This window comes from Ictidomys tridecemlineatus, chromosome 3 (assembly GCF_052094955.1).
Source record: "Ictidomys tridecemlineatus isolate mIctTri1 chromosome 3, mIctTri1.hap1, whole genome shotgun sequence".
In the NCBI taxonomy this organism is placed as follows: Eukaryota; Metazoa; Chordata; class Mammalia; order Rodentia; family Sciuridae; genus Ictidomys; species Ictidomys tridecemlineatus.
The window spans coordinates 114,747,391-114,759,713 of NC_135479.1; the positions used below are offsets into that span (position 1 = coordinate 114,747,391).

Here is a 12,323-nt window from a genome sequence, read left to right on the forward strand (position 1 = left end):
TATTGATTTGAATTTGTTTGAGGTTGTGTGGAATTTACAGATTGTTGGGAAGAACTGATATTTTAACAATATTGAATCTTCCTATCCTATTCATGAATAAAGGAATGTTTCTTCATTAAAATAAATAAATTGCAGTGGCCAAGCAGCTAGGACTATATTCAAAACATAAAGTAGACCACTTTAATTTAAATCCAGAAAGATTATTGGCAAAATTGGTACTATAACTTCATTCCTTATTTTGTGTTCTCCACAAAAACCACACAGACCAGGCAAAAATTCTTTTCCTTCTTAGAGAACATTAGTTCCCCAAGCCAGGAAAATGGTGCATAACTATAACTCTAGCAGCTTTGGAGCCTAGGCAAGGAAAACCACAAGTACCGGGCCAGCCTCATTGACTTGGGGAGAACCTGTCTCAAATTTAAAAGAGAACTAGCTCAGTGATAAAGCACACCTGGGTTCAAGCCCTGGTACCAGGGGAAAATAAAGAAAAACCCTTGGTAACAGGGAAATAAAATAAGAAAATTACTACTAGCAACTGTGGATTTCACTTTTTCACATTTCTTAACAATGTGATGCTAACAAATACTTCTGATAAACAACTCTGAGGGACCTATTTCAGGTAATAGGCTGAGATGCTACATATACTTCATTGAACCCACCTGGGACTCAAAATGACCTAAATCACCAGCCCTCTTTTATTTTGTGGTGCTGGTGATTGAACACAGGGCCTTCTGCTTGCAAGGCAAGCACTCTATCAACTGAGCTATTCCCCCAGCTCACAGCATCTCCTTAAATTCTTGCTCAAGCTGGCCTCAAACTTGCCATCTGCTAACCCTCAAAAGCATCAAGATTAGAGCTCTTTGAGCATAACCCTGATGATTTGCCTTCATAATGCAGGCTCCTGGCTTTCCCGGACAGGGTAACCTAGAAATGTGATTCTAAGGAAGTAAAGGCACTAAATTAGGATGATGAATCACACCTAAAGAGTTTTTCATGGTGAGTGGGGAAAAAATAGCGTGTGTGTATGTGTGTGTATGTGTGTGTGTGTGTGTGTGTGTGTGTGTGTGTGTGTGTGTGTGTGTGTGTGTGTTTAACCTAACCAGCCATCAGTTCATTTCCTTTACTGAAAGAAAATCAGACCCAATACCTTGGGAGGGAGTATGAATGGAGATGGACTAGAGAAAGGGTATATATTCCTTTGTAATTTTTTCCTTCTTTCTCCATTTAATATCTTACATCCAAAGGCAGAGTTAAAAATGAAATGTAAAAACCATTAAGGAACAAAGATTCCGCTTAGAAAACTGCCAGAACTTTTAGTTAAAAACTTAAAATCTCATGCTGGGGTTGTAGCTCAGCAGTAGAGCGCTTGTCTAGCTTAAGTGAGGCACTGCCTTGGATCCTCAACACATTTAAAAAAAAAAAAAAAAGGGTATTTTTTTTTTAGTTCACCTACAACCAAAATATTTAAAAAATTTTAATCTGGGGCTGGGGTTGTGGCTCAGTGGTAGAGCACTTGCCTAGCACGTGTGAGACACTAGGTTGGAGTCTCAGCACCGCATATAAGATCCATCATCAATTAAAAAATTATTTTTTAAAATTTTAATCTTACACAGGCTCGTGCACATACACACTGTTCTTCCACGCCTAAGGGACTGCTCTGCATACCTTGAAAAGGACAAAACCCCAACACACTTCGCACTCAGGAACTAAATAATGTAAGAATAAGGGCAACAAAATAAACCTCTAAGCGGGAACGTCTAGTTGGCAACCTTAAGTCACTGCCCATTAACTTGGGCTAACTCTGGAGGTTGCTCCACGTCTCCTGCCAAATTAACAAGCACTCTAGTCCAATTTTCTAGGTCCGAGGCGTCAAGAAGCCCACCACTGACAGCGAGGGGCTATGGACAGCACAACCGGCGTCCGCCATTCCATAGGGGATGCATGTATGAACCGAGTCCCGGGTCCACTTCCCACAGCTCAAGGAAGCGCACCGCGCACGGGGACCAGTTCCGTTCCTCTTCCTGCGACCAGACGGCCTAAGCCTCGCCCTTCGCAACCGAGACACCCGCGGCTGACAGAGACGAACTCTTCACGGCGGCAATGGGTGCCTCCGGAGAAGCCCCGGGCCTACCGCGGCCTTTAGGCGGGGCGCGGGAACAGGGCGGGCGAGCCCCCGCAGGTCCCCGGGAGGGGTGACGGGTCAGTAGCTGACATTTTTTGTTTGCTCCAGACTAAACGGTGGTTGGCGGCAGGCCAAGGCTTTTCCGCCCGCTGAAAGTCAGCCAGAAAAACAGCGCGCGGGGACCAAAAGCACGGCGCCTACGCCATTCTTAGTTAGGGTTAGAAAAAGGGTGACCGCCACCCCTCCCGGGCCCACCCTCCGCAACCCGTCGCGAAGCGTGCAGCAGCACCTTATAAAGGAAGAGGACGGCGCTGCGCGGATTGGCTAAGTATTTGCCACAGATCTCGCGAGAGTTGGCCTCAGAATGGGGGAGAATTCTTGAGATTGCATTTCCGGCCATGAGGGCAAGCACCGCCCCCCTCCCCACTGTGGAAGCCGCGGTGTGGTCTTTTACTATACTTTAAAGATGAAACCAATTGTGCTTCAGAACGCTTTTTTCTTCTTTTAAATGTCTTTAAGATTCTTCTGATTACTGTATATATGAGAGTGTGGGGCGGCCAGGACACTGCTCTGGTCTTATTTATTGAACCTTTTCACATATTGTTCCTCCACCCCCCAGTTCGAGGGTAGAGGGGAAGCCACTGTTAGGGGGAAAATGGCCAGGTCTGTCTCTAGGGCTTGCAGAGTGTACCAGGAAGAATGGAGCAGGCTTGCTTTATTTTCTCTAGAGCCAGTAGGCGGAGTGCCTTTTTCTGTCTCCAAACGGACCAGATGCTGTGTTCCTTCACTTCAAGATGGAGTTAACAGGAAAAAAAAAAAGGGGGGGGGGCGAGAACCCAACAGTGATTTCTAGTTCCAATTCCCACATTTGTTTGAGACCTCTATGAAAACAGATTCCTGGGCAGCATACGAATTCCTGTCCTGCCCACTTATACCTGGAAGAACTTTTTCAGCTTCTTGTGCTGAAGATGGGTTTTATTAAGTGTAAGTACAACTGGTTTTCTTGTTGGTAGTACTGGGGATGGAACCCAGGGCTCTGTGCGTGCTAGGTAAGGGTTGAACTACTGAGCTACATCCCTAGCCCTGCTTCACACATAAGAACCAACTCTCTGGATTGGGGATATAGTTCAGTGGTAGAGTGTGCATGAGGCCCTGGGTTCTACCCCAGTACCTGAAAAGAAAAAATAAAGAACACCTCCACCTCTCCTTTTTAGGAAAGAAAGGTTTTCAGTCCTTGACAGTGCTTGAAAGTAAGGTTGTGTTGTGATAAATAGGATCAATCCACCGCAAATGGTAGGTTTTTACAGTGGCCAGTATGATGTAGTTTGGTGTATAACTGGCAGCTGATCTTAAATTTTACTTGTGCTCAGTTGGGAAAACTCACTGTTGGCCCTCCTTCAAAAAGTGAAATGATAATGTAACAGGGGTTCACTTGATGTTTTGACTATATCCCTTGTGGGTTTGAAAATTGCATTTTTCCCCCCAATCTTCTTTTCCCTAAACTACCCCTCCCTGATCTTCATTTCCCTAATCTCATTTTCTCTGAAACACCTCTATAAAAACGTTTGTGTTTCTGCTGACAGGCAGTATCACAGCCTTTGGGACAGGGGTCACCTGTGTTTCTCCTTTGCTAGCAAAGCAATAAACATTCTTTTTCCTTTTTCTCAAAACCACGTCCTCAATGGATAGGCATCAGGAACAAGGATCAAGCTTTCGGCAACAATTAAGAGTTTGGTTTATGATGATTGTTAACAGAGAAAATATAACTAAAACTGAAATTTCATATTTTGTTCCCTAGATTTCACCTGAAAAGGAATAATACCTATGACTCATGGAAGAGGCTGGAGTCTACAGAATATTCTAGGCTGGTTGTTCTTGTTTAAGAGACCAAGATTAAGGACTGTGTGCCTGGATTAGCCATGCAAGCTACTTTTGGATCACTTTAAACTGAAATCTCAACCTCTTTAAATATAGATTTCTTAACTTCTGAAATGGAAATAAGACTTATCTCTTGAAGTTGTTGAAGTTTAAATTAGATAATGTATAATTAGTCCTACTTTTTTAAAGTGCTTTACAAATTATAAAATGAGGAGTTGGAAAGTAATTGGCCTTGTGGAAGCTGAAGTCAGCTTTTTGGTGAACTTAATGTGGACTTTGATGAGCTTGTGTAGTTCTGCTTTATATTCATAAAGATAGGGTTTTGTTTTAACTTCCAAAGAAAAGCTATTCTCTAATCTAAAAACTAATCTTTGGGGTAAAGAGTTAAGTGTCCAAAGGTTTTAACTGTTCATGAGGTCAGAGGGAGTTAGCCTGGCACTTGAACTCTGCCCTTTCACAGCTGACAAGATTCCTACAGAAGTGTATTTAAATTCTCTAGTACTAGACAATGCTGGGCAGGGTGAGTGAGGGGACAGGGCTGGGTATTTTAACAAGTGATTGCCAAGGAGTGGTGTCTGGACAAAACAAAGTCACTTCCCATTTTTTTGAAACAAAATAAACTTGAAAAAAATAATTTTTGTTTGGTAAAAATGGGAGAGAATTCCCACCAATGTCCCTAGCCACAAGGGACCAGTTCCTCTGAGAAACAAATAGTGGAAACTCAAATTTGAAAACATTTGGGGAAAAGGAAAATTGGCTTTCTGTTAATTGGCAAGTGTTCCAGTGGGACTCTATTTTTTATGGGATGTTTATGTTGTATGTACCTGTATATAGACCAGAGTCTCAATTGAGTTTATAAGGTTCAGAAAAGATGACTGGTAAAATTTTGATTTTTGTTAATTTATCTCAATAATATTAAGCCCACTGGAATGCCAAAAAAAAAAAAAAAAAAAGGAGGGCTTGGGATCATTCTGTCTTCAGTGCTTGTGAATCTAGTTGAGTGTGAGCATCAACTGTTAAAACTGCCCTCAAATAATCATATTTTACACTTTACCCAATCCAGACAATCAGTAAAATGCACCTCTTCACAAATGCTTGACTCAAACCAAAGGAGTTATTTCCTGCTCTTTTTTTGTTGTTGTTGTTGTTGTTGTTTTGTTTTGTTTTTTACAGCTCAGAAATTTTGCCTTACAGTTCTCTTTGGGGGAAAAGTAGCTATATGGTCAGTTTTGTAAGGACCTTGCTTAACATCTGGACAGCCACAATTTTAAGAAAAATTTCCCTCTCCCACTCAAGGGCATTTCTTCCAAAAGCTCACCACGCCCTCGTACCAACCCCACCCTTAACCGCCCACATTTGGACACACCTGTTTCTAATCCCTGAGCCTGCCCTATAAAAGTCCTGAACCCGAAGCCTGTTTTGCCTCTGTCTATGGAGAGATGGCCTTTATTTGTCAGCTCTGACAAACTGGTGTGTATCTCTGCCTGGTCTCCATCTTTCATTTCTTGCATGCCTATATCCTGGTTCCTCACTTTCCTTTCAAGTTTTATATATCAATATACCTACCAGGAGTGTACTGTAGTAGGCATCAGAGGAGGAGACAGAGATGAAAAGGAAAATCTAAGAGCTTATCTAGTGAGGGAGAGAGGCAAGCAAACCAGAAGATATTACTTCATAAATTAAGAGGTCAGCTGAAGTACAAGTAATAGAATGTACTAGAAATATGAAGGAATCATTTTGATGCCATGGAGGGAGTAATATCTGAACTGGGCCTGTAAATTCTCTTAATTTTATAAGCAAAAAACAAAAAAAGTTGTTTCAAAAATCCCTTAAGTACATTATTTCATTGAACTTCACAATGACCCTGTGAGACAGATAGGAATCAGCAACCCCATTTTATGGATGAGGACATTTATCTTCAAAATGTTTAAACAGCTGGATCCCAGTGTTGCACACTATAATTAGAGCAATTTGGGAGGCTGAGGAAGGAAGATTGCAAGTTCAAGGCCAAGCAAAGTAACTGAAAAACCAGCCTCTACCTCAGAGCAAAGCCTGTCCAAGGAAGGGGAAAAGACCCTTGTCCTTGGAAAGACCCACAGAGCATTCCTAGGCACATACCCACCCTGCTGAGTTGCTTATCTACAAATAACAGGAGAGATCTTTGGAGCCAGGTGTCCCTGACTCAGTCAGGCTAGGTGAGGACCCATAGCAACCACCAATCAGCACGAGACAGGGAAAATACCTGGGATGCCAGATGACCTTCCCAGTAGTTTATGGTGGTTGATAACGTGTTGGGAAACCACGTAGTTCAGCATGTACACCCCTCATGGCTTAAACCAGTCAATTCAAAGGAATCCTCCTCTTGTACTAACCAATCATCCTTACCCAACTTGTTCCCACCAGTGAATGTGCTAATCATGTTTTAGAGTTGTTTTATGATTTTCCCGTGGTGTGTGATGATTTGCTAAGAGATGCTATGATGTATGTGAAGTCCTTGCCTTCCCGAAAGAGTGTATAAAACTGCAAACCCTGGGCTTGGGGCCTCTCAGCGTCACCAGTTGCTGTGTACATGTGGAAGACCAAGCTAGCTCGGAATAAACACCTCTTTGCTGCTTACATGGAGCTTGGTCTCTGGTGGTCTTTTGGGGATCCCGAATTCGAGCATAACACAACTTATTGAGACCCTGTCTCAAAAGGGGCCGAGGGGTGCTGAAGATGTACCTCAGTGGTACAGCACCCCAGTATTGAAAAAAAATAAAGTTTAACCAGTGGCTCAGGAAGCTGAGACAGGAGGATCACAAGCTCAAAGCCAGCCTCAGCAATGGTGAGGCGCTAAGCAATGAAGTGAGACCCTGTCTCTAAAAAAACACAAAAATAGGGCTGGGGTTGTGGCTCAGTGGCTGAGTGACCCTGAGTTCAATCCCTGGTACCAAAAACAAACAAACAAATAAATAAATAAAAATAAAGTTTAAACAGCTTGCTTTAAGTCATGCAGTTGGTAGCTGGCAGAGTCTGCACCTAAACCCCCACACATTTTGCCCCTAAATTCTTATGGAAAGGCACTCCCATTAGGTATAAATTCTCATTGTCTTTCAAGCCTAGCCCCAAATCAAATCTATTGGAAAGTCTTCCTTGAGCTCTCAACTAATATTGGATCCTTAGAACATTTTATACTTCTCATGGGACACTAAATCACTTTTTACCATGTATTATTATAATTTAGGTATAAATGAATTCTGTCTGTTCTACGAGGTTGCCAGAGTTTGTTGTTTAAGAGATGAGGTCTTAGAGCTGGGATTGTGGCTCGGTGGTAGAATACTTGCCTAGCACGTGTGAGGCACTGGCTTCAATTCTCAGCATCATATACACATAAATAAAATTTAAAAAGTTCATCAACAACTAATACACATATTTTTTTTAAAGTAGGGGGATATGGCCCAGGCTGGCTCTCGACTCCCGGGCTCAAGCAATCTTCCTGCCTCAGCCTCCTGAGAACCTAGGACTATTAGTTCATGCCACTATACTCAGTCTCATCATCTTAAGGACAGAATCTGATTCCTGATTTAGCATTTATTACACTTGGCATAGTACTTTCCACAAATAATATGCTAAAAACTTTGAATTATATGTCAATACTATCACCATTCTCTCAGCTACCCAGGTCATTTCAGAACTTCTTTTCCCTTTCATATCTAACTTGATACCTAGTCTTGTCAGTTTTTCATAATTTTATTCTTTTTAATTCCTATTTCTCTTAATCTGGAGTAAAAGGGATGACTACTTTATATAACTTACCAAATGAGATCACTGAATCTCCAGGGCCTTCCCAGTCTAATTTATTCTCCAAACTACTCCTACATTCACTTTAACATAATTTCCCTATGTCTATTACTTTTAAATCTTTGCCTAAAAGTCATTTAACACTTAAAACCTTTAAGTCTTTGCCTTAATTTACTTTCCTAGTCATAGCTCTCACTCTAATCCCTGTGAGCTTTTCATTTTAATGAAACCTGTCTATTATACGTGCCTTGAATATGCTTTGTTCATATCCAGGGTGCTCATCTGAATATCTGCCCATTCACCACTGTAACATCTATCTAATACCACTCTATCCATGATGTTATACCTCTGTTATGAAGACTTTCCTCACCAGAGCAACCTTCTTTCCCTAAACTTATCACTCATCTGACACATAGCACATTGTACCACCAATTGGTCTCATGCCAAGGGAAACATAGGCTCCCCAAGGTCAAGAATAGTTTTTCCTATAGCATTTATCTTGGTTCTACTCAATAAGTATCAATTTTTCCATCCTTATCACCATTCTTATTTCCCCCATTATAGAAATGCAACAGACATGGACATCCCAATAATTGAAATATTTTCTGTTCTCCCAGAAACATAATATCCAAAGTTTTCTGCCACAAATACTCAAAACATTTTCTTCTGACCATTTTATCTGTATTTTAGAAGCATCTTTGGTGTACTATATTGTGTCCAACTTCTTTAAATTCTGCAGCAGTGATCCACATGTCCCGAAAAGCAGACAGGGATGCAAGAATAGACCCTCCCATCCACACTGATATTTTCCTTTCTGGGGGAACTGTAACCTGCACTGAGGTATTAGGAGGTGCCACCTTTGCTATATCCTTAATTAGCCGCTTGTCTAAACCAGGGAAAGAGGTTGATCCCCCAGCAAGGATAATATTGGAGAAGAAGGAATTCCTCAGATCCACATCACATTTCATTATACTGCTGAAGCACATCTTGTCAATTCCAGGGGCATCGAGGTTCATGAGACACGGAGAGAAGAGGGCCTCTGGACAACGAAAGAGCTGGTCATGGAGCTTGAGGATCTTCCCATCAGGTAGTTGGTAAACTTTCTCTATGCACTCAGGTTTCTTGGCCCTTTCCTCTTCATAGTCTGTTGCCACATAACAAGAGGTTTCCTTAATGCTTTCAACAGTCTTTTTGTCTGTAGTACTAAGCAGCATGATGCCATGGTCCTTCAGTAGCACCATAAGGTAGTTGGTAAGGTCAAAGCCTGCCAGATCTAGCTGTTTTACACCATGAGGCAGACAGTAACCCTCAAAGATGGGTACACATTGAGTAACCCCAGCACCTGAATTCAGCACCAACCCAGTAGTGAAGCCAGCGGCAAAGAGAGCCAGCACAGCCTGGATGGACATATAGAAGGCAGGAACACCCAGATGTTCAAAAAATACTTCAGTGATTTTTTGCCTGTTGGCCAGTGGATTCAGTGCTGACTCTGTAATCAAGACTGGGCCATCACAGGGCTTTAGTTTCAGGTTAGAGTCATAGATATGCTTCCACATAATCTCCATGTCCCCCCAGGAAGTAATGACACCACGCTCCACAGGATAGCTGTAGGGAGAGCAATAAGATAAATGGTAGGTTTTAATTTTCCCAGTTTCTGCTTTTTTCAGACCTCGACTACTCCCTGTATTATGGGTATCCCTTTCTAGGCAGTAATTGCTACAGCCTTCAGAGGAGGTAACTGTCAGCAGAAGCGGCTGTTGCAGTTATACAACTGTAATTTTAAAAAACTGGAAAATTCCCAAATTATAGTATAACTTAAGTAGTTATACTATTTAGTTATTTGAAGATAAAACTCCAAATGACAAACAGCACCATAAATTATGTAACACCATTAAAGGAACTTGTATATCGTGAGCTATAGCTTTATTTACACGTTTGAATAAGTCTGTGAAGATACAGAGAACAAATAAAAGCCTTTAGATGTTTGGTACCCTAGGTCTCAGGCTGAGGCTTTCCGGTGTTCACTTCTTTCTCTTCTTTCACCGTAGCCCGCCCCCTCTCTCTAGGCTCGCGGCCGGCCCTGCCCGCGGGGAGGAGGGAGGAGGGAGTACCTGATCGACAGCGAATGTCTCCTTTCCTGCACCTGGTCGCCCAGCCACAGCTCCAGCGCGCCGTCGGCCGCCAAGTTCTGACATTTGTCGCGGCCGACAATGTTCGGGTAGACAAAGTCCGGCTCCCGGTTCCCGGCCAGGCCGGCCTTGATCACTCCCGAGCCGTTGTCGATCACCACTGGTAGCTGGTAGCAGTTCATGCCGCCGCCGCCGTCGCCGCCTGCTGTCCCTGGCTGCTCCTTCTTTGGGCTCTGCCAGGCCAGCGGCCTGGAACGCCGCGTCACAGAGGCCCTGCACCGCGCAGCCCTGTCGGAGCCCCGTGGCTGCGGGCCGCCGGTCCGGGGCGCGCCAGGCCCACGGACGGGTTCCCGCGGTGAGCCCCGCGGTGCAGCCTGCGACTGCCACTCCTCCGTTTCCTGGAATCGCGGAATACCAAAATACTAGGAAAAAAATCCTCAAAGATAGCAAATCTACCCCTTCACAGGTGCATTTCTCAACACTCTGAAAAACCACGAAAACAGATTGTTCCCCAAAGTCCTAGAATTCTACTTAACGCGTGTGCGTTTTAGAGTCCGCAGGAAACTCTGGAAGGCGCCCTGGAAACCGGGAAAGTTGTCGCAGCATGGGAGGCACTGTCCTGTATCTGAAAGGCTCAACTTTTAGGAAAAGAAAATTGCCGAGTTTTAGACACTTCATTGTTTCTGTGCACTGGGCAATGCTCCCTTGAATTTCTTGCCTGGGATTTCTAAAAATGTACGCAATTAAAACAAATTATCAAGCGGGTTGCGGACGCGGTCACCTGAAGTTCCATTTCGGAGCCTGAGGGAGGAGGATCGCAGAAGTTCGAAACCAGCCTGAGCAAATTAGCAAGGCCCTGTCTATAAAAAGGGCCGGGGGTGTAGTTCAGTGATAGAGCGCCCGTGGGTCCAATCTCTACAGTGTTCCCCTCCAAAAACCAAACAACAAAACACTTCCTCCTTTTTCTTTTGGTTTGGTTTAAATAGCAATGTCTTCGCATTATATCCCTCGGTTTTTGGAAGCTTAGTCTTTATTCTTGATTTTTAGGCATAAGCATGCGTCTGCCTCTTTGTAGTTTAAGTGAGGTTCATACGCAGGTCATATGGAGAAAAAAAGTACATTGCGTATTCAAAAAACAAAGTACTTGGTGTCTGGTTTGGCACACCCTTTAGGGAATTTTACAAGTACACAAATTAGAAATTCTGGTTGGTCTTCAGGAGCGCTAAAAGGAAATCAAAACGGTATTTACACGTTCTTCCACGAGGCCGAAAGGTTCGCTTTGTCGCTGGCTGACTAAGAGCATTAGGGGTCGGAGAAGCGACCCGTCGCGGGCTTTGGAACGTGGGTATCCGCTCAGGGATCGCATTCCCAAAAAGAAAGCCCCAGGACGTGCCCGGGATTCTGAACAGCTTGATGCTCTGGAAGGGTGGGGATGGGTTTTTAAGTGTGCCCAAAGAACTGGCAATTAGCGGGTGCCTGAGTTTTACAGCGATCCCGAGAGCTCTGCAAGGAAATCAACTCAAATTCGAACTTTCGAAATACTTTGAGTACTGTTCAATTGAACATGTGGTTTTATTTTCTGGGTGATTGTTATTTTATATGTACATATTGTTGTCCATTAAATATTAAAACAATTCCGTTTCCTTTAGGTCAAACTGCATGTTGCCACATAGACTTCAGGGACTTTGAAGAGGCCCGCCAACAGCTCGGTTTCCGTAGTGTAGTGGTTATCACGTTCGCCTAACACGCGAAAGGTCCCCGGTTCGAAACCGGGCGGAAACAATAGCAAGCTCGGTTTTTTCTTTTTTTAAAAATCAGTAACAAAGCAAAGATGAAAAGTAAGTATCCACTTTTTCCATGCATGTGATTTTAATAACAACTCTGCAGAACTTTTGAGAGTCTGAACTTTTCAGTTTGGCGTTATTTGATTCATTCACCAAATGTTTTTGTAGGAGATTCGCCACGTGAAAGAACTGCCCCAGATTCTAAAAAATTGAATTTGTACTATATATAGTGTCATATTAAGTTTATAAGTATTTCTCAATAAATTATGGAAAATGGTTCTGACCCCTTCCTAATGGAATCAAGAAAAAAGATATAATTAAGACAGAACCAGTCTAAGATTTTTTTTTTTCTTACAAAGCGGCTGTGGTTTTATTCACACATTTGATTCATACAAGAGGAAATCCATAGAGCAGGAAGAAGCTAGTAGAAAAAATCTCACGGAAAGAAGAGGAAATAATTCAAGTTGAGATTAACCTTCAAAATAAAGTCATAGGTTAAATTCCTTAAAGTCTTTTTATTGGTGCGGGTATTGGGGACTGAATCCAGGGATGCTTAGCCATCGAGCCACATCCCCAGCTCTTTTTAAAAATTTTGAGACCGGGTCTCACCTAGTTGCTAAGGGCCTCGCT

The 12,323-nt window shown here is 42.9% G+C and overlaps 1 protein-coding gene, 1 long non-coding RNA gene and 1 other non-coding gene across 3 annotated transcripts; 2 read left to right on the forward strand and 1 right to left on the reverse strand.

The window, feature by feature from the left end:
* Positions 1–1,655: 1,655 nt before the first annotated feature.
* Positions 1,656–6,622, forward strand: LOC144376318 (uncharacterized). The gene is made up of 2 exons (XR_013436631.1): positions 1,656–3,106; positions 3,921–6,622. It is a non-coding gene; the product is annotated as an uncharacterized LOC144376318 (long non-coding RNA).
* Positions 6,623–7,364: 742 nt separating this feature from the next.
* On the reverse strand, positions 7,365–11,280 carry Actrt3 (actin related protein T3). Its single transcript, XM_005332498.4, has 2 exons — positions 9,892–11,280; positions 7,365–9,385 (listed from the first exon to the last, which is right to left on the reverse strand). The coding sequence occupies exons 1-2, from the start codon at positions 10,089–10,091 to the stop codon at positions 8,467–8,469; spliced, it is 1,119 nt and encodes a 372-aa protein (XP_005332555.1). The 5' UTR covers positions 10,092–11,280; the 3' UTR covers positions 7,365–8,466.
* A 338-nt stretch (positions 11,281–11,618) lies between these two features.
* Trnav-aac (transfer RNA valine (anticodon AAC)) lies at positions 11,619–11,691 on the forward strand. The gene has a single exon. It is a non-coding gene; the product is annotated as a tRNA-Val (tRNA).
* The last annotated feature ends 632 nt before the right edge of the window (positions 11,692–12,323 follow it).

Coding starts and splice junctions, on each gene's coding strand:
- Actrt3 (XM_005332498.4), bottom strand. CDS start 10,091: ATGAACTGCTACCAGCTACCAGTGGTGATCGACAACGGCTCGGGAGTG. Junction 9,386..9,891: donor AGACATTCGCTGTCGATCAG/GTACTCCCTCCT, acceptor CTCTCCCTACAG/CTATCCTGTGGAGCGTGGTG.